The sequence below is a fragment of the Fusarium solani genome (assembly GCF_023522795.1).
Source record: "Fusarium solani strain SB1 chromosome Unknown bctg00000006, whole genome shotgun sequence".
Taxonomy (NCBI): Eukaryota; Fungi; Ascomycota; class Sordariomycetes; order Hypocreales; family Nectriaceae; genus Fusarium; species Fusarium solani.
In genome coordinates, this window is record NW_027072151.1 from 1,802,043 (window position 1) to 1,820,616 (window position 18,574).

The following is an 18,574-nucleotide window of genomic DNA, read 5'->3' on the forward strand; positions in this document are numbered from 1 at the left end:
TATCATCAGCCATCCATCATCTCCTTATTACACACACTCTGGTTCCCTCCTGTATCTCCTCCCACCACATCGTCCTCCAGGTAGATTACCACTCATCTTTCAACCCAGCAGGGCAGGCCTTCCTGCTTCTCAGGTCAACTTGGTCTGCGCCAGATGATAGTCGATTCCTCCCAGTGACCGCTATTACACCGGCTCGGGGACAAGGACAAGACTCTTCTCCACCTCCCATTCCTCAACATTCTTGTCCTCCTATACTTCGCGCACTACCACTCATGTTCTGTCAACAGTATTCACATCTGACACTTCGTAATTCGTCCAAAATTCCCGGTCCTGCCCAAGCGGGCCGGTCCCGGTGTCTTGGTTGCATAATTAGGTGATGGGGACCAAGAACGGGCTCAGTATCAGCTGGTCCGCGCTCGGTCGCAAGTTGTGGTCGATCTCAAACGTCTGTCCGAGGAACTCCTTAGCCTCCTCGCTAGCGTGCTCGGGGATCGTAGGGGCCGCCTTGCCACCTCCGATCTTGAAGATGGCCTGGAGCTGGCTGCAGTCGGGGAATGGGTGGCTGCCAGTCATCATCTCCACCACGAGGCAGCCCAGTGACCAAATGTCTGCCTTGCGTGTGTACGATGTCTGCTTGACAACTTCGGGGGCCATCCAGAAAACGGACCCCTGAAGTGATGGCCGATGCTTGTTATTATTCGCCCCACTCAGAATGTTGGATGCCTCCAGCTTCTTCGAGATGCCAAAATCCGAAATCTTGATGGTTCCCTTATTGTCCACGAGGATATTGGCTCCCTTGATGTCGCGGTGGATGATGTCTCGGTTGTGCAAGTACGAGAGACCCGTCAGGATCTGTCGAACAAAGCTTCGTACCAGCGGCTCCGGCAGAGCTCCATATGAGTTGAGCATGGTCTGCACCGAACCACCGGGAACGTACTCGAGGAAAATGTTGAGGTAGTCGGCAGACGAGCTGCAGCCCAGATACTGCACGATATTGGGATGTCGAAGGTCGCGGAGCAGACTAATCTCTCGCTTGAGCGCTTCAATCATGCTCTTCTTGCGGTTGTCACCTTGGCTGTTGGCGCCAGGGGCAGGGGTCTCGACCTGCTTGACGGCAAGAAGCTCACCAGTCACAGCATGCAGAGCCAGGTACACGCTGCCAAACGATCCTTGGCCGATAAGCGCGCCCTTCATCCACTTGTCATCGCCCCATGACTCGCCCGCCAAGAAGCTCTGTAGCTCCTCATCGACATCATCGCCGTCATTGGTCAGAGCTTGTTGAAGCTCCTGGAATGAGCCAGATCCCGTCGAGTTATCTCCGTCGTAGTAGCTTGTCGTTGTCGTGTTGCCTTCTGGGTCGGTCACGCTCAGAGCGGCCGAGTCAGAGCTGCTCTCGGTGAATGACACATACGACTTGCGGTTTGGCTCGATCGGCGATTCCTCCTGAAGCGTGTCCAGCATAGACGAAGTCACTGAGTCGCGGTTATACGCATTCTGAGGGGGTCGGATATGCGAATCGCGGGGTTTGATCTTGGCCAGTTGTGAGTTGGCGTTGAGCCACGAGTCAGCAATGGTTGGGATGGGGGGTGCATCCTGAATACTAGAGGCAAAGCTGAGGTTGCTAGCCACACTGAGCCGACTATTGACCTTGCTCAACCGAGTCGACCGTCTCATAGAAAGCCGGGCCGTGCGGTCAATGTCCTCTCTGGTATGATCAGGGAAATAGGACGTCAGGTCAGATGCAATCAGCTCGCTAGGGGGACGAAGTCCGCCAAATTGGCGGAGCGCCCCGGGCATGCGCCGTTCCGGCCGTTGTTCGGCAACTGAAAGAGGTCGCTCTAGATCCTTGGCTGCATTGTGTAGGTTTCGTTCGCGGTCTTGGTAAGAAATAGGGGAGAGCGGGGACTGAAGCTGGTCGTTCCACTTCTCTCCAAGCATCTTCTGAACCTTGAGTTGACTTCGCTTGTCGACCGTCTCGAGAGCGCGGGCGTGCTTCTGCTGCTCCTCCTCCATGGCGATGGCCGCAGCCCGCTGCAACTCTGCTTCGCCTGGCTCACCCGCCGGGACCCTTCGCAGGATCAGTCGATTCCGCTCCGGGCGTCGCTGGTCCTTGATGATGCGCCATAGTTCCGTGTCGCCAAGTCGTCGGCACTGGCTCGGATCGGGGTCGATGCCGGCCAGGACCCAGAAGCAGTAGTTCCTTTCGTGATCCTCGCGCAGAGCAAACTTCCGGAGCGTCACTCGCATCACCTCCTCGCAAGTATTGCAGTCGGCTATCTTGACCACCTTGGTGACGCCGCCAGTTGAGATGACGCGGATAACTTCTTGATTCTGTGGTAAGGCAGCCATCAGCGAACCGTCCATACTGGAATTATTCCTGGTATGGGTCGTTACCAGACGGTTTGCCGGATCACCCGGGGTTGAAGCCGTTATCCTCTGCCCCTGCATGTTCACCGGACTGGTAGCATAGGGCTTCCCTCGCATCCGCATAGTCCGAATCTCGGTGCCAGGGAGGGGAGAGTTGGGTCGGGAGCTGCTCATGCCACTGTCCAGGCCACCATAGGGGTCAATCTGTCTTGAGAATCTCTTGTTGGTGGCTGACGTGGGCACCATTCGGGATGTGTTTGGTGGCCGGGGCGAGCCACCAGGAGCGGTAATGTGAATATCGAGGCCACCAAAGGAGTCCTAAGCAAGATATGGTCAGTCCACGGGTCTTGCACAAACAACAGTTGCTGCTGTAGCCTACCCGATTCCGCTTCTTTTCGTTGGCATATGCTCTAGTCCTCAGCTTCTTAATGCTGAGAAAGAGCCGGACGCGGTCGCCGACTTTCTCGACGCCCATTTCCTTGAGGACTTCCTTGTCCATTTCTAGGAGATTCTCGCCATTGATGTGGTTCTTTCGAAAGATTTTCTCATACTCGCCGCACTTGACACTTCGGAGATACTCGCACACCTTGTCTTCGTCCCAGTTCTTGACGGATTCGGAGGGATCGTGTTCGGAGAATTCGGACTCGGTCGGGCTGCCGTAAGCACCTGACGTGGGCATTGTCGGAGCTCTTCGTGGAGGCGGAACCATTGCCGGCTGAGGGGGAGCAGGAGCGAGAGGGGTGGCACCGAGCCCGGCCGGAAATGATGACTTTGACGCCAGCATAGCCATTCTGAGAGGGCGGCCGATCGTGAGATCGACTACCAAAGAGCAAAGTGAGAATTCGAGGCGAGTATCGGTCTCGGGGGAGACGTGTAAGTCGTCGTCGGCCGTCGAACGGTGGTGCCCAAGACACCAAATCTAGCTGGGATACCCAGACCCAAGAGAGTTGTCGGTCGCTCACGAGTGGTGGTTCGAGCGTGTACGGACGGTGGAGGGGAGGGCAGAGCAAGGTTGCTCTGTATTATTAGTAACGACAAGGGCAAACAAGTGAGGGTCGAAAACAAAGGCTGCGATCAACGCGAAGCGCCTCACAGGAAGTGAAGAAAGGGTATATAGCGAGCAAAGTCGTGTGGGAGAGGGAAAAGTGACGATGGACAGACAATGGAAGAGAGAGTATTAGAGGGATGGGATGGTTTGGCAGGTCGGGAACAGGGGGATCGGGGAGGCACAGGGGACAGGCGGTGGTCGCGACAGAGGTACAGCCCCGGCGACAGATACCTCTCTGGCGAGCGCTCTAGACCTGGGGCGACGCCGAAAATGGCAGCGGATTATAGTTCGGAGTCTGCTGGCACAAGTACCAGCCCGGTGCAGGTACCTGACGGTGAGGTGGCGCCGGGGCCTTCGTTAGGCTGGTTCAGGTTGGCGGGCTTGGCCAGCGCTGCGGCGTCGATTGGGCAGCGGTAGAGGAGAAGGCCCCCCTGTAAATATTCACGCTGGACCTGAGGAAGCTCGCAAATCCATAGACGCCCAGGAAAGGCAAAGACGGCGACCAGAAGAGTTTACAAGGTGGCAGTGGGAGTCGGAGACAATTTCCGCTGCTTCAGGCCTCGCTGGATGGAGCATGACAGGTCGCCAATGAATGCTCACAGCACCTACTGTGTTATCCCCTTTTGCATGATAGCATGAACAGCATAAGAGTGCATTTCAAGGTTGGCAACCAAAAACAGCCAAGATTACACATGGGGGAAATACGAGAGGATCCCCCATACTCAAAGCAGCAGCAAGGCGACAAACTGCGCCGTCAAGGACGTATATCGTGCGTAATATGAACCCTCGCAATCGATCTTTGCTGCTGTTGATCTCGCAGTGTCAAATCGCGGCGTTCCAGTGTTCCAGAGAGTTCCACAAGCCAGTGCTGATCGTGACGAAGAGACAAGGGCAGAGCCGCCGCTAAGATTCACCAGTCTCACGTCTAGTTGTTGATCTCTTGTCGTGGAGACGTCGCTCCCCGTTCTTGTTCGTCCTGTTTGCTGATGCCAATGTCATGCACGAGAGATGAGCTGAGGCTGAGCTGGCGTTCGGGGTTTCAAAAACCGTGTCTGTTGGACCCCGGGCCATAAGCATCAGCATGTTGCCTTCCAGAACTGGCTGTTGCTGTTACCCGTCCTGTCTAGAGATTCCCGGGCCGTCATCGAGAGTTTTCGTTTGAAACCTACCGAGACACAGGACGAGACGGGCAATCACCGGTTTGCAAAGCACTCGCATGCCCTGAAGCAAGCTCTGGAGGTGCCATGAACCCCGTGATGGATGCCACGAAAGCAACCCATCATGGTCAGACGGTGGTCCAGGATCCCGGCCAGCAGTTGCGTTGCAGTTGCAATCCCGGTTTCCAGCTCCCCCCTGTCGGCCCAAGAGCTCGGCGGCTCAGAGGCAGCCACGGAGAATGGCAGCTCTGCAGAGGTACGCCAGCGGCGCGCTGATTCGTGGAGCGTCGGAGCATGAAACGGTGAGACCCTGGACCCTGGGATCGGGCGGCTGCAAGTGATAGGCCATGCGCCGGCCCAGGATGAAACCGACCGTGTTTCGACCAGGGCTACTCGGATGACGCCGTCGGGGTTAAAAAGCGCGTCCAAGAGGAGAGAAACCCGGGGCAACTCCCACAAGATGGATGAATGGACGGTCAAGACGTAACTGATGACGGCACATGATGGGGATCATGATGACGAGGCAGTTGTGAGGCAGTTGTCGGACTCACTCAACGTGCTCGCTGGCGGGGGACGACGGGAGCTGTGGTGGCCTAGGCGTTTCAGAGAGACAATCCACCCCAAGAGCAGGACCAGTTGGCATCCATTGCACTGGAGACATGCTGTACTGTATGAGGCCTGTTTCTTCTTCTGTATCGGCGTGCGTACATGGAGCTCCATCCATTCATCCAGGCTGAGGTGCTCATGCATGAGGGGGAGTGGGGAGACAGCACGTTGTTGTCAGTTGGAATCCACCGCTCCCGTGCCTTTGGAGATTTCACCCTTGTCGGTCGGTGAGCGAGTGCGCGTGTGTGTGTGTGTGTGTGTGTGTGTGTGTGTGTGTGTTTTTGTTTGCATTGAAAGAAATCAAGGAAATGGGCTTGCACATATTGGACGCACAAAGGCCGGATGCTAAAAAGAGAAGCAGGAATGGATGAATGAAACACAACAGACTGGTACGTGCGACAGCGGGAGAGGGAGAGAGAGTCTCGTCTCTCTCTCATGCACTGGATCCCGTTCATCGTCATCCGTCCATGGCTTTGTTGAGATGTGGTGCTACCAACCAGAAGCGCCTCTTCGCGTTTCATGTTGATTTTTCCCTTTCCCTTTTTCGTCCCTCGCGCAACATCGCGCCGTGTAGACAGCCCTCACTAAGGCACGCTTACATGGCAGGACCAAGGCTTCTGCAATGACAATGACGGCGTGAAACAATCCATCGGGAGAGTTCCACTCGCTGACCGCCATCCATCGAATCCACCGTCGACAGAAGCGGCCTCGTCTTTGCAAGGCTTGGTTTGTTTCAATAACCTCCCGAGGTCGAGACTATCCGGCCCGAGAGACCTGCAGAGCCTCACGCCAGTCTAGTCACGGTCTGGAATACCTAGGTAGGCTTTCGGTCTAATCGCGCGCGGCTAGATGGCTTCAATGGACAAAGAGAGCATTCCATTATTTTAGCAGCCGACGCCTTCTTTCAACATGTTTCATTCCTCCGGGAGGAACAGAGCTTCAGGGCGCCAGAAGACGGCTGTTCCTGATAGACGTGCCCATGGAACAGGGTCCCTCCCACCCTGACGCTCCGCATCTCGGAATCCCAACTGCTGATCCATCCATTCTCCTCCGTATCCTGGATCCTCTTGCAAGCATTGAGCATGAGCATCATTTGCCTTGTGCACCTTGCATCTTAGTAATGCGACAAGAAACGAGGCCCCAAGCTTTGACGACGAGCGGAAGCCTCCATCTCTGGAGCACCACGGTTAGCCACGTGGTTGCGGTCCAGACCCTGGTCATGGCTCACTTAGCCCTTTTGTTTTTGCCCAAAATGTTGATTCTCAAGTTGAGTCTTGAAACTTGCGATCCAGAGCACCGACGGATTTGTCGGAAAGTTGAAGCTATTCCCAAGATTCCGCTATACTTTGATCCACATTCATGGCAGTTGGGTATTCAACATTGTGGAGTATCTGAGCTGGAGAGATTCGGCCATGACCACGGTTCCCACACCTTCAAGCCTTCAGGTTCTACCAATCAACTATTTGCAAGCATTTCCCGGCTCTCTATCGTTATCTTTCACTATCTTCCATCCCATCACACTCGTTTCCTCATTTCTTTAATCTCGGTGCTCACCTGTTGATCAGAGTCGCTTACAACTTCATGTCTCTGATTTGATCAAGTGATCAAACTATCCTCGCGCTTTTCCCGTGTGGAACCCCGCATGCGCCAATGGCTTGTACCCTGCTAACTTGGCCCTGCGGAGGCTCAACACAAGTACGTTAGTGCGTACTTTGCGAGTAACTTCCCAACCCACAACTCTGAGAAAATCATTGCTCCCCCACGATTGCGACATCACCACCGTCTTCTCCAAGCTCCAATCCGAGCACGGCTCAGCATCGCGGGCGCCCCCCTTGACAAACTTGGACAGCATCGCGTGAGGAAATAGGGCCAAGATCTCGCCAATTGTCCTCATCCCGCGCCAACTCTATTCCCCCTTCTCGTCCGCCTGTTCTGCAACCCACAGACATCAGGCTGTGGTCATCTGTACCGCTTGTGCGAATAGCCATCGACTCTCGGTGTCCAGGAGTGTCCACAGGCCCCCGACCGTTGTCGTCTCTCTTGTCGACTTCCTCTTGATCCAGCAGTCTCACCCGACCCGGCTACACCGACTCACCATCAGGCATCATGACCAGCCAACGCAAGCCCATCGTCAGCTTCCTTGGCCCAGTCGCCTCCTACTCTCATCAGGTAAGGTCATCCCACGGTCGCCCCCTCCATGGCAGGTTGCATGGCACTAACCTGTGCCGACCTGGTTTTGCAGGCTGTTCGCCAGGCCTTCTCCGAGTCCACCTGGGAACTCCAGCCAGCAGTCACCATTGACGGTAGGTAATTGGTGATGTGCCGCTTCGGACTCCCCGTCGCTGATTCTCCCCGGCGTAGACGTCTTTGATCAGGTCCAGGGTGGCAAGGTACAGGCCGGCGTTGTGCCCTTTGAGAACTCTACCAATGGATCCGTAGTCTTCACTCTGGATAATCTGGCCGATAGGGCCAACCGCTACCCGGACATCACCGTCGACGGCGAGACATATGTCGACGTTCACCACTGCCTCGTGGGGCACAAAAATCCTGCTCCGGCTCTTGAGGACACTGCTGAGGGATCAGGCACTTGCACGCCCACGGCCACGGATCCATCACCCTCGAAGCCGCGGTCCAGGCCTCTGAGCAACCTGAGGCACATTCAGCGGCTGTACTCACACCCACAGGCCTTTGGTCAGTGTACGGCCTTCATCTCCACCTACCTCAAGGGGGTTGAAATTTTCGAGGTTAGCTCGACCAGCAAGGCGGCCGAGATTGTGAGCAAGGACACGACGGGGACCTGGGCGGCCATCTCGAGCCAGCTGGCTGCAGAACTTCACGGGCTCGACTTTTTGGGCAAGTCAATTGAGGATCGCGAGGACAACACTACTCGATTCTTGGTCCTTGGCACCAATGCTGCCGGGCCCAGGGACGTGGAATCGACCAAGCACGCCATCGCTCAGAAGGGAAGCAAGTCACTCGTCTCCTTCACAGTGCCTCACACGTCGCCAGGGGCTCTGGCGGATGTGCTGAGCTGCTTCCGCGCCTTCAACCTCAACCTGACCAGCATCAACAGCCGGCCCAGCCTAGTGCAGCCGTTCCAGTACATCTTCTTTATCGAGTTCGAGGGTCACAAGCACGACGATCCGGATGGGCGGGTCAATGGTGCGCTGGAAAAGATTAGTCGCGTGGCCGAGAGCTGGAGGTGGCTTGGGAGCTGGGAGAGATACAGATAACTTCAGGTTGACCAACAAACCAAACAACAACAGACCATTCTCCCACGGCCGCATCTCCACTCCTGTCAACTGTCACCCTCTTCTGCATACCCGCGATGCAAGGGCATATCGTGAGAGGGCAGCGGGATGCCCTCAATCTAACCAGTAGCTCTCGCAAGGTGCCCTAGAAGCATTGAACAATTCCCCGTAAGGTGGTGGGGCCAGCTATTGCGTGCTCGTCGACGTTGCCCTGAGAGGCATTCCGGCAGGGCTTCTGGCAGGCATTGAGGGACGCATTGGGTCGCCGTCGGACCGTTGCTGCTGATGTGTCGAGCTGACAGAGGAAAAGACGGAATATCGACAGGTACTTATTATCAACGTCTCCAGCTCACACACCCACCTTCACCCATGCCCTTCACGGGATCATCGCCACCCTGCCAAGGGTTACCCACGCGGCGTTGAGACTCTATCCCACCGCGGCGCCCACCATCCGGCCACCGCGAACCTATAAACAGCTGCAGGCTTACGCGATAAGATCCCCTTCAGGCGTTGAGCCCATCACATATGGTGATGGGACAGGAGCTGGCGGATTCAACTCGGTTGGGATTGGCTTGCATCCGACCGGGCTAGAGCGTGGGGTCTTCCGGAGCCATTGGCCCCTCGCCACCGGGATTGGAGAAGCAGTCGAGTACCAGGATGAGAGGCCGAGGGCCCGTGAGAGTCTTGTGGGAAGGACGCAGCGGGAGTCAATGAGAGGCCAGCAAATTCACCACACAAGAGGCGTACAATTCCCTAGCTGCCACGGCGGATACGACTATCGTCCACCATGACGTCGACGCCGCATGCGCGGCACTCAATGAGGATCAATCACCGGCACACGCCCTGGGTCAGCGTGGGAAGATCTGGGCCCCCTGGTGGAGCGGGCTACGGACCATCGCTCGAACGTTAAATATCGGGCGATGGTCCGGAAGCTGGAGGAGCAAACTCTGTAGCATCTCCTGGTTGAGTCCATCTGCCATATATTGCTTGAGCTGCCGCTTCAGAGCTTTGGCAGCTTTCCCCTTCTTCTCACCCCTCTTGCTGCAGCCTCCAGCTTGATGTTGAGACGACAACACTTGTCTGCTATTTCTCCCTTTTCTTCCTGGTTCTTCCATCCAAAATGGCGCCCCGCCCCATCTTCGCCGCGACGCACCCACGTGCATGCTCTACAGCCTTCGAACGGGTATGATTGAGCTCCCAGCGTCTTCCCCTGGCGTTATTTTTCTGTTTCTATCGTCAAGAGAAATCTCGCCTCGAGTAAAAAGTCCCTCACCGGTGCTGACAATGGCTGCCAGGTCTTCATGACTCGGCGCGACATCATGGAGAGTGTTCACGAACCATTTGGGGATGCCTTCTACTACGGCCCCGAGTTTCTGAGCGATCGCTTCAGAGACGACGCCGACCAGCGCGAGCGCAGTGGCTTCGCCGACAAGACGTACAAGGACATCTTTGACCAAGTCATGGATGCCGGAAAAGAGGTTCGTCTTAGTTTCCCCCTCTTGTTCACTCTACATTGATGCGATTTCCGGACTCCCCGAACTCCCCGTCCGTCCCCCGCTTTCTTGACTGAGGGGAAATGGGTCGTCTGTGATGTCAATCAGCCGCCCTGTTTTCCCTTCTGAGACTTGGTCAATTGAGTTCTCTTGGCGTTGTGCCCATGCCGCGTCGTCGCATCGGCACATTGCTGTCGCCACCATGAGAGAGGGTGTATCACTGTTGTCCATCATGATACTTAATACCTATTTACCAATCAAGCATGATACTTACACACTGCGCAGGGAAAGAGAATCTTCATCAAGGATATGGCCTACTACCTCATGACCCCGGATGGCAAGCCTACCAAGGTCGCGCCGTCCCTGGGCGAGGAGGAGCCCGGCAACCCAACCGTGGTGCCGCTAGAGATCCTGAAGCAATTCCAGTTCACATTCCTCATCCGCCACCCCCGCAGGTCCATCCCCTCGTACTATCGCTGCACTGTGCCGCCTCTGGACGAGGTCACTGGCTTCTACAACTTCATGCCAAATGAGGCTGGCTACGAGGAGCTGGTGCGTCTCTTTGACTATCTGCTCAAGGAGGGCGTCGTCGACAAGGACAACCTTGTCGTCGTCGACGCCGATGACCTGCTGGACAATCCTGAGAAGACGATCCGTCTCTACTGCGAGAAGACGGGCATTGACTTCAAGCCCGAGATGCTCGAGTGGAACGACCAGGACAGCAAGTTTGCCAGCAACGCCTTTGAGAAGTGGAATGGCTTCCACAACGATGCCATCAAGAGCTCGGCTCTCAGGCCACGCACTCATGCCCAGGTAAGTTGACGATTTTATTGAATCGCCCCCCATTACCCCTTCCTCCACCTGTCTGTCTGCGTCAAACACCTGCTGTTCGCTCGCTCTCCTCGTGGTTGGATTTGCCTGCTGATGTAGCTAACTAAAGAAGACATCCACCACCGAATCGGAAAATAAGGAGTGGACCGCCAAGTATGGAGCCGAGGCGCAAAAGGTGATCCGCAAGACGGTTGAAGACAACGTCGCGTACTACGAGTACCTGAAGCAGTATGCTCTGCCTGTTTAAACTCTGTCGGTAAAAGACGGTTGCACGAGATATGCTGGAGGGTTTCTTTGCGTTGTTTTTGCTTCTTCGACTTGGGGTCTGTTTTTCACGCTTTTGCTCTCTCAGATTGCATTGTATACCGGGGAATAATAAGCCCCGGGAGGGCTCAGTGCTCGCACATGACTTATGACCGTCTTTGGATTTAGTTTGATGGTACATTTATGATACAAATAACCACTTGGCTCTACGCCATTCCATGCATATATCCTAGAATTTTGTAGCCTATTGTGCCTTGGTTGCCACCACATCCGCATCTTGAACCGGAGCATCCCCAGCCGGTGTTGCCTCTTTCTTCTCTTCCTTGGGAGGCTCCTCTGCTTCCGCTGCCGCTTCCACCGTCTTTTCCGTAAAGTATGTGGGGTTCTCGAACAGTTCGTGCGTAACATTGCCAGACCACTTCTCGGCGTACTCTCTATCCTGGTCGTTGGCCCAGCTCACCGTCACATCCAAGAGCTTCTGCTCCTCGCCCTCGGCGGCCTCGTTGGTCACAATCTTGTTGCCCCGTCCGAGACCGCCCAGGACGGCAGCCATGTCGGCGATAGAGTTCGGCTTCTGAGCGTTCAGGGCAATACCGCGCTCCTGCTTGCTGCGAATGGGGCGGTATCCCGGGTTGCCCTTCTTCTCCTCCTCGGCGATCCGCTTGCGGTCGGCGGCCGTGAACTCCTCGGGGCGCTTGTATCGGAACTCGTTGTCCCACGCCACCTCGTGCAGGTGCTTAAGCTCACGCAGCTTCTGGAAGACTGAGCGGCCGGCGGGGCCCTGGCCGGCGGGGAAGGAGATGCGGGCGAAGGGCGACCAGTAATCCTTGCGTAGCTTGGCGGGTTTTGTCTTTTTGCCGTTGAAGGGGAGTTGCTTGAGGTCGTGAAAGCCCTATAGATATTGTCTGTCAGTTCATGACCACACACCAAATCGACTCAACGCCGGGAAAATTAGCAATTGAACTCACATCGAGCTTCTCGTCAAAGCTGTAGATGATCTGGTCTGTCCTCCGGTGTCCAAAGACCCAGATGTGCTCCCCATGGCCCTCAGGACCTACAAAGCCCGTCGTGGGGCGCCGAGACCGGCCAGAGTGTGCCTGTCGCACGCATATCCGCACATAGCTAGGCAATTGACCTAGGCTGACTCCCTGTGCCGGTTTCATGGTGGCGGCTGTGAGGTTGAGGCGGGCTCGCTCATGAGACTCGCTCTGGAAAAACTTCCCGCAGAACGGCGCATGCCAATTGCCCGGCTCAATCGCGGCAAGTGGTGAAAGTCATGTGACTGCTGTCGATCGGGAAGCGCCGGGGATGGGACGATAAGATAAGGAGAGACAGTCATGGAGCTCCCCACTCGTCAAGCTGACGGAATCTTGGGAGTGACATGCAAAATAACTCGACACCTTTCTTCCTGACATAATTACTGGTGCAGTCCTAATGTGATCCTGTATTACCATGTGTTCGTCTTATTTCCATTGGCCCCTCTTTTGCCCCACTACGTCCCTCTTTATTTGTCTCCCCAACCCTGGGCTGAGAGTGACGTCGAAGATTCCCGGAGCTTCTGGCAGGGCCGACATGCTTCTACTCAGCTGCCGCGAGCCTGCTTGAGCCTGCCTGAGGGATCTCGATGCTTCACGTCGGACGATTCGCTCCACCAGAGGCTTCCAAGGAGTATCCTGATTCCTATGCGAGATCCACTCACCTCGTGAATAAATTCACCTCGTCCTGCGCTTTCGGAGCTGAACTCTCCTCTCTTTCTCATACAGACAGAAACAAAATACCCCACCACAACCACATCAAGCGATACCCAACCTTCCGAGGTCAGGAAACCTGACGGAAGCAGCCCTTTCCTTTCATCCTTCGGGCCACAAACGCCAGGTGATACAATATTCTGCGACTACACACGCATACGCATACGCATACACAACTCACGATTACCACCACCAACTTACACCTTGATTCCCTGTTTTCCAAGTCCATCGTTTTCACTACTCAACTACCGCCATCATGAACTCCCGCATGGACTTCACGGACCGGGCCCAGAAGGCTGTGGAGGATGCCATGGCCTTGGCTGAGCAGTACGCCCACTCCCAGCTTGTCCCAGTCCACCTTGCAGTTTCCTTGCTCGACCCTCCTCCGGACCCCTCCAAGGATCAGCAAAATGCTCCCCCAGTCGTCAGCACCTTGTTCCGGCAGGTCATCGAGCGAGCCCATGGCGACCCTCAGCTCTTCGATCGAGCACTCAAGAAGACCCTCGTCCGTCTCCCCAGCCAAGACCCTCCACCAGAGCATGTCTCCTTGGCACCTCAGTTCCACAACGTCCTGCGAAAGGCATTGGAGCTGCAGAAGGTGCAGAAGGACACCTACGTCGGTGTCGACCATCTTATTACCGCGCTTTCTGATGAGCCGAGCATCCAGTCGGCCCTGAAGGAGGCCAACATTCCCAAGCCCAAGCTTGTCCAGGAGGCTGTACAAGCCATTCGTGGAACCAAGCGAGTCGATAGCAAGACGGCCGATACCGAGGAGGAGAATGAGAACTTGGCCAAGTTTACCATCGACATGACCGAGATGGCCCGCGACAAGAAGATCGACCCCGTCATTGGTCGAGAAGAAGAGATCCGCCGGGTCGTACGAATCCTGTCTCGACGAACCAAGAACAACCCCGTCCTCATCGGTGAACCCGGCGTAGGTAAAACCACTGTCGTCGAAGGATTGGCTCAGCGAATCGTCAACCGAGACGTTCCCGACAACCTGAAGAACTGCAAGCTTCTGTCGCTCGATGTCGGCGCCCTTGTTGCTGGCAGCAAGTACCGAGGAGAGTTTGAGGAGCGAATGAAGGGTGTGCTGAAGGAGATCCACGAGTCCAAGGACGTCATTATCCTCTTCGTCGATGAGATTCATCTTCTGATGGGTGCCGGTTCATCCGGTGAGGGAGGCATGGACGCTGCCAACCTTCTCAAGCCCATGCTCGCCCGTGGCCAACTGCACTGTATCGGTGCCACCACCCTCGCCGAGTACCGCAAGTACGTTGAGAAGGATGCAGCCTTTGAACGTCGATTCCAGCAGGTTCTTGTCAAGGAGCCTAGCATCCCTGAGACCATCTCCATCCTTCGTGGTCTCAAGGAGCGATACGACCGACACCACCGTGTCACCATCCTCGACAGCGCCCTGGTCGCCGCCGCCAACTTGGCTGCCCGCTACCTCACCACCAGACGAATGCCCGATTCGGCCATTGACCTTGTCGATGAGGCGGCCGCCGCTGTGCGTGTCGCCCGAGAATCTCAGCCCGAGATCATTGATTCTCTTGAGCGTAAGCTTAGGCAGCTGATGATTGAAATCGCGGCTCTCGAGAAGGAACACGATGAGGCATCTCAGACTCGTCTGGTGCAGGCGAGGAAGGACGCCAAGAATGTCGAAGAAGAGTTGCAGCCACTTCGCGAAAAGTATCAGAGCGAGATCAAGCGAAGTGAGGAGATTCACCAGGCCAAGGTGAAGCTCGATGAACTTGAGAAGCGTCTCGAGGACGCGACCAACAACGGCGAGCACGCCAAGGCCGCCGATCTCAAGTACGGTGCCATCCCCGAGCAAGAGTCTGTCATCAAGGAACTTGAGACACGCAAGGCTGCCGCTGACGCAGCCCTGAACGCAACTGGTGCCGACGTTGGCAGTGCCATGGTCACCGACATTGTCACCGCCGACAACATCAACGAGATTGTCGCTCGATGGACCGGCATCCCTGTCACACGACTTCGCACTTCCGAGAAGGAGAAGCTTATCCAGATGGAAAAGGTTCTCAGCAAGATCGTGGTGGGCCAGAAGGAGGCGGTCCAGTCGGTTGCCAATGCCATCCGCCTTCAGCGATCTGGTCTCAGCAACCCCAACCAACCACCAAGCTTCTTGTTCTGCGGTCCCTCGGGTACCGGAAAGACCCTTCTCACCAAGGCTCTGGCAGAGTTCCTGTTTGACGATGCCAAGGCCATGATCCGATTCGATATGTCCGAATACCAAGAGCGACACGCACTGAGCCGCATGATCGGTGCGCCCCCTGGATATGTCGGCCACGATGCCGGTGGCCAGCTGACCGAGGCTCTCCGCCGGAAGCCCTTCTCAATCCTGCTCTTCGATGAGGTTGAGAAGGCAGCCAAGGAAATTCTCACCGTTCTACTCCAGCTCATGGATGACGGCCGCATCACCGATGGCCAAGGCAGAGTCGTCGATGCCAAGAACTGTATCGTCGTCATGACCTCCAACTTGGGTGCTGAGTACCTCGTCCGACCCGGTGTCAAGGAGGGTCGCGTTGACTCTGGCACTCGAGAGATGGTGATGAACGCCCTCCGCAACTACTTCCTGCCCGAGTTCCTCAACCGTATCAACTCGGTCGTCATCTTCAACCGCCTGACACGCAGGGAGATCCGCAAGATCGTCGATATTCGCCTCAGCGAAATCCAGAAACGACTCGAAGACAATGGGCGCAAGGTGCACATCGACGTGTCAGACGAAGCAAAGGACTACCTCGGCAAGAGCGGCTATTCCCCTGCCTACGGAGCTCGTCCTTTGTCTCGTCTCATCGAAAAGGAGGTGCTCAACAAATTGGCCATCCTCATCCTGCGCAACAACATCCGCGACGGCGAGTATGCTCGTGTCGAGCTCATCGACGGCAAGATTGTTGTTCTATCCAACCACGAGGACAGCGAGCTTGGCGAAGATGAGGAGATGATGGATGAGGAGGACGCTGTCGACGAGATGCTTGACGACATGGATCAGGATATCTATGATTAAGTGTGTTTTCGTTCCGCAAAGGTGGAGTAAAGATTGAGATATCAGCATGGAGGAATCATTGTCTGAACGAGTTTGACGATTGCATGACGGCGTTTAAATGGCAAGGATTCATTGCCAAGGGTTTTTGTTTTCTGGTTCATGTACTTAATTACTTGTCGATAATTGAGACACAAAAGTTGGAATGACATTATCCGATCTGTCTTGAGTCAAATGAAGTCATGATGTGAGACATGAGTGATGTTGAAGTGAATATCAATTTATCTTTATTGTTATTATGTTTACTATGGTGGTCCTAAGAATACGGGTGTGTCTCCAGCCCATCCAAAGTCGTCTATCACCATGGACCAGTCGATACCTTGAAACGGATCATGAGCGTTGTTGAGGGTATTATCTTGATTGTTATTTTCATCCGTATTAGTGACCGGCGGATTGGTATCTAAGTGGCAGTCAACAATTAGCAATTGGCTTCAAAGCAACAGCATGATCAACTTACGAAATGCCTCTAAGCCTCTGCTCACACCCTCTGTGCTTCTCTTTGCCTCGTGCAGCGCATCCTTGAAACGGTTGAGGCACCAATACGTGACAGCAGCACCGATGCGTTCTGGAAACGCGCTCACGGGCTCCTCTGACTTGGGCAGCAGATTCCTCACGGACCAAAAGGTCTCGAGAATGACGGAGCCTCGCGCGGGGAGGTCGCATTCGCGGACGGAGCAGCTTTGAAGAACGGAGCGAACACGCATGGCGAGGGCGTCGGCGTCGGCTGGGGTGAGATGGCGTGGGGCGGCGGTCGAATGCAGCGTCGAGAGGAGGATGCAACCGGCGTCGACGGCAGAGCGGTATATCCAGTGAGTGCCGTGTGTGAGGAACTGCGAGGCAGTCTCGAGGGCGATGGCTGTGTTGATGAGGTCATGGGAGGTGCTGTAGGCGCGGAGGGCGTTGAGGGCAAAGTTCGGGCGAAGCGTCGGAGGTGAGAGGAAGTAGTAGGATTGGACTTCAAGCTGGGTCGAGAGGATCATGAAGCGGGAGCAATCTTAATACGGTTATTATCAGCTGGTCTTGGAGTAAGAGCGGTTGTTTGCCTGTGTCTTACCTGTCTCGACTCTTGCGACAATTGGCTTGACCAGCTCAAACTCGTCCTCCCAGTTTCTGACCACTGCTTCAGAGACCCCGTTGTTCGCAGAGATTTGGGCTGCCATGGCTGTGTGTAGACGATTGCTGAACTTTTGTAGCTCGAATAGAGTAAGTAGTTCTGGCGCAAGGGTATCTTTGACGATGTTCTTGCATTGAGTGTCATCGTGTTGTATAAAGGGAGGCGGCGTTCCACTCCCTGTAGCAATCCTATATCATGTGTTAGAATGAGGTCCAGTAACCTGTCTGTTTGACGTACTTCTGTGAAAGAATGCAGCAAAATATCCATGTCACCGACGCGTCATGATCTGTCGAGGTCAGGTTCTGCCGACCGCCGATCAAGAACCTAGAATGAGATCCGCGACCAGTGTGTAGACCGAGGAGCATACACGAGTTGAAGGCGACGCTAATGAGCAGCGGTGACGGATCTGTCACGAATCTGATGGTCGGGAAAGGCCAGGCGCAGATGACTAGAATGGCGTGGATGGCCTCGAGATCCAAGGCGACGGCAGCGAGGAGGGTGTACACGTCGCGGTTGAGGCGGTCGACGAGGGTGGTGAAGATGTTCTCATCCCTGGCGTATCGACGGCTGGCAACATATATCACAGCCCAGAAGAGAGTTGGACATGCTGCATAACATTCATCCGGATCTCTTTTTCTCAATATGGGAAGATATGGATGAAAGCACTGTAAATACCTTGAAATCGGTCAACGTTGCTCAGACTCAAAACAACCAATGCATCTCACTTTTCAAAGTACCAGTCAATGTCTTCGCCGGGCAAAAGCCTATCGCCGAGGACACGAGGCTTTGTCGGTCCGGTTTTTTCATATGCTGTAGTTGTGGCTGTGAGCTGGTTTGATGATGAGTCCTGTAGAGGAGCTGGCGCTGAGAGGATGGATGTGTTGGTGATTGAAGCAAGTCGGCTTGTCGAATCTGGAAACATGGGATTACTCCCGTGAGAATTTGAGGGACTCCATGTCGTCTCTCCATTGTTCCGCGGATTAACAGCTTCCTTGATGCTCTTCAATTCTTGCTCCAAAAGCTCGAGTTTACTATGATGAGTAGTTGTCAGCATGGGTCTAGGGTATCATCAGGTGAAGCCTCGGTGAGTAGCCATCTCTGCAATGGCTGTTGAGACTGTCAATTAGTACAATACCTTCTCTTTGTGACTCTCTTGTGCGATCTATCGTAGACACATGAGAGACCTAGTTTAGCACATCGCTGGCAGGGCTGTCCGGCGACAGGACTCGCTCTACACCGCACCTGAGACCATTGTCAGCTCCATTGACTCATTCTCTTGCGCTGAGGACTTACTTTGGAGTCGCGACAGCTGATGCAGGCTACATTCCTCCTTATCCTATCCTGGGGCGAGTCGGGCGGCTGATTCTGCTTCTGCTGCGGCTGTGCCGGGCCAGATGTCGACGCGGGCGACTCCTCCGATGAAGGTGTCGGGGCCATTGGGGTGCATCACAACAACCCCCTGTAACCGAGTCGCTTATGTCTTGAACCTCTGCTGGCGTGGACATTTCACAGCCGGGGTTTGGGTCTGCAAAGGCTGAGGCAGTACCCGTCTTTGGGCGGTCAATTGGTTGGTTTGTTAGTGCCTCGGTCGAGGCACAAATTGGAGGTTGGCTGGTTGGTTGGTTGCGTCG

At 55.2% G+C, this 18,574-nt stretch overlaps 6 protein-coding genes across 6 annotated transcripts; 3 read left to right on the forward strand and 3 right to left on the reverse strand.

Annotated features, from left to right (window-relative positions):
- Nucleotides 1–369: 369 nt before the first annotated feature.
- On the reverse strand, nucleotides 370–3,157 carry MRS44_010288 (uncharacterized protein; the record flags this gene model as incomplete). The annotated part of the gene is made up of 2 exons (XM_065620060.1): nucleotides 370–2,685; nucleotides 2,747–3,157. 2 exons carry the CDS (start codon nucleotides 3,155–3,157, stop codon nucleotides 370–372), a joined length of 2,727 nt encoding a protein of 908 aa, XP_065476249.1.
- Nucleotides 3,158–7,284: 4,127 nt separating this feature from the next.
- On the forward strand, nucleotides 7,285–8,411 carry MRS44_010289 (uncharacterized protein; the record flags this gene model as incomplete). The annotated part of the gene is made up of 3 exons (XM_046273901.1): nucleotides 7,285–7,347; nucleotides 7,421–7,481; nucleotides 7,540–8,411. The coding sequence occupies 3 exons, from the start codon at nucleotides 7,285–7,287 to the stop codon at nucleotides 8,409–8,411; spliced, it is 996 nt and encodes a 331-aa protein (XP_046131268.1).
- A 1,138-nt stretch (nucleotides 8,412–9,549) lies between these two features.
- MRS44_010290 (uncharacterized protein) lies at nucleotides 9,550–11,000 on the forward strand (the record flags this gene model as incomplete). Its single annotated transcript, XM_065620061.1, has 4 exons — nucleotides 9,550–9,612; nucleotides 9,725–9,907; nucleotides 10,208–10,735; nucleotides 10,863–11,000. The coding sequence occupies 4 exons, from the start codon at nucleotides 9,550–9,552 to the stop codon at nucleotides 10,998–11,000; spliced, it is 912 nt and encodes a 303-aa protein (XP_065476250.1).
- Nucleotides 11,001–11,261: 261 nt separating this feature from the next.
- MRS44_010291 (mitochondrial 54S ribosomal protein mL67) lies at nucleotides 11,262–12,180 on the reverse strand (the record flags this gene model as incomplete). Its single annotated transcript, XM_046276474.2, has 2 exons — nucleotides 11,262–11,909; nucleotides 11,986–12,180. 2 exons carry the CDS (start codon nucleotides 12,178–12,180, stop codon nucleotides 11,262–11,264), a joined length of 843 nt encoding a protein of 280 aa, XP_046131266.1.
- An 841-nt stretch (nucleotides 12,181–13,021) lies between these two features.
- MRS44_010292 (uncharacterized protein) lies at nucleotides 13,022–15,793 on the forward strand (the record flags this gene model as incomplete). Its single annotated transcript, XM_046269897.2, has 1 exon — nucleotides 13,022–15,793. The coding sequence occupies one exon, from the start codon at nucleotides 13,022–13,024 to the stop codon at nucleotides 15,791–15,793; it is 2,772 nt and encodes a 923-aa protein (XP_046131265.1).
- A 281-nt stretch (nucleotides 15,794–16,074) lies between these two features.
- Nucleotides 16,075–18,380, reverse strand: MRS44_010293 (uncharacterized protein; the record flags this gene model as incomplete). Its single annotated transcript, XM_046269896.2, has 7 exons — nucleotides 16,075–16,229; nucleotides 16,287–16,823; nucleotides 16,884–17,131; nucleotides 17,181–17,618; nucleotides 17,669–17,974; nucleotides 18,079–18,185; nucleotides 18,237–18,380. 7 exons carry the CDS (start codon nucleotides 18,378–18,380, stop codon nucleotides 16,075–16,077), a joined length of 1,935 nt encoding a protein of 644 aa, XP_046131264.1.
- Between the last annotated feature and the right edge of the window lie 194 nt (nucleotides 18,381–18,574).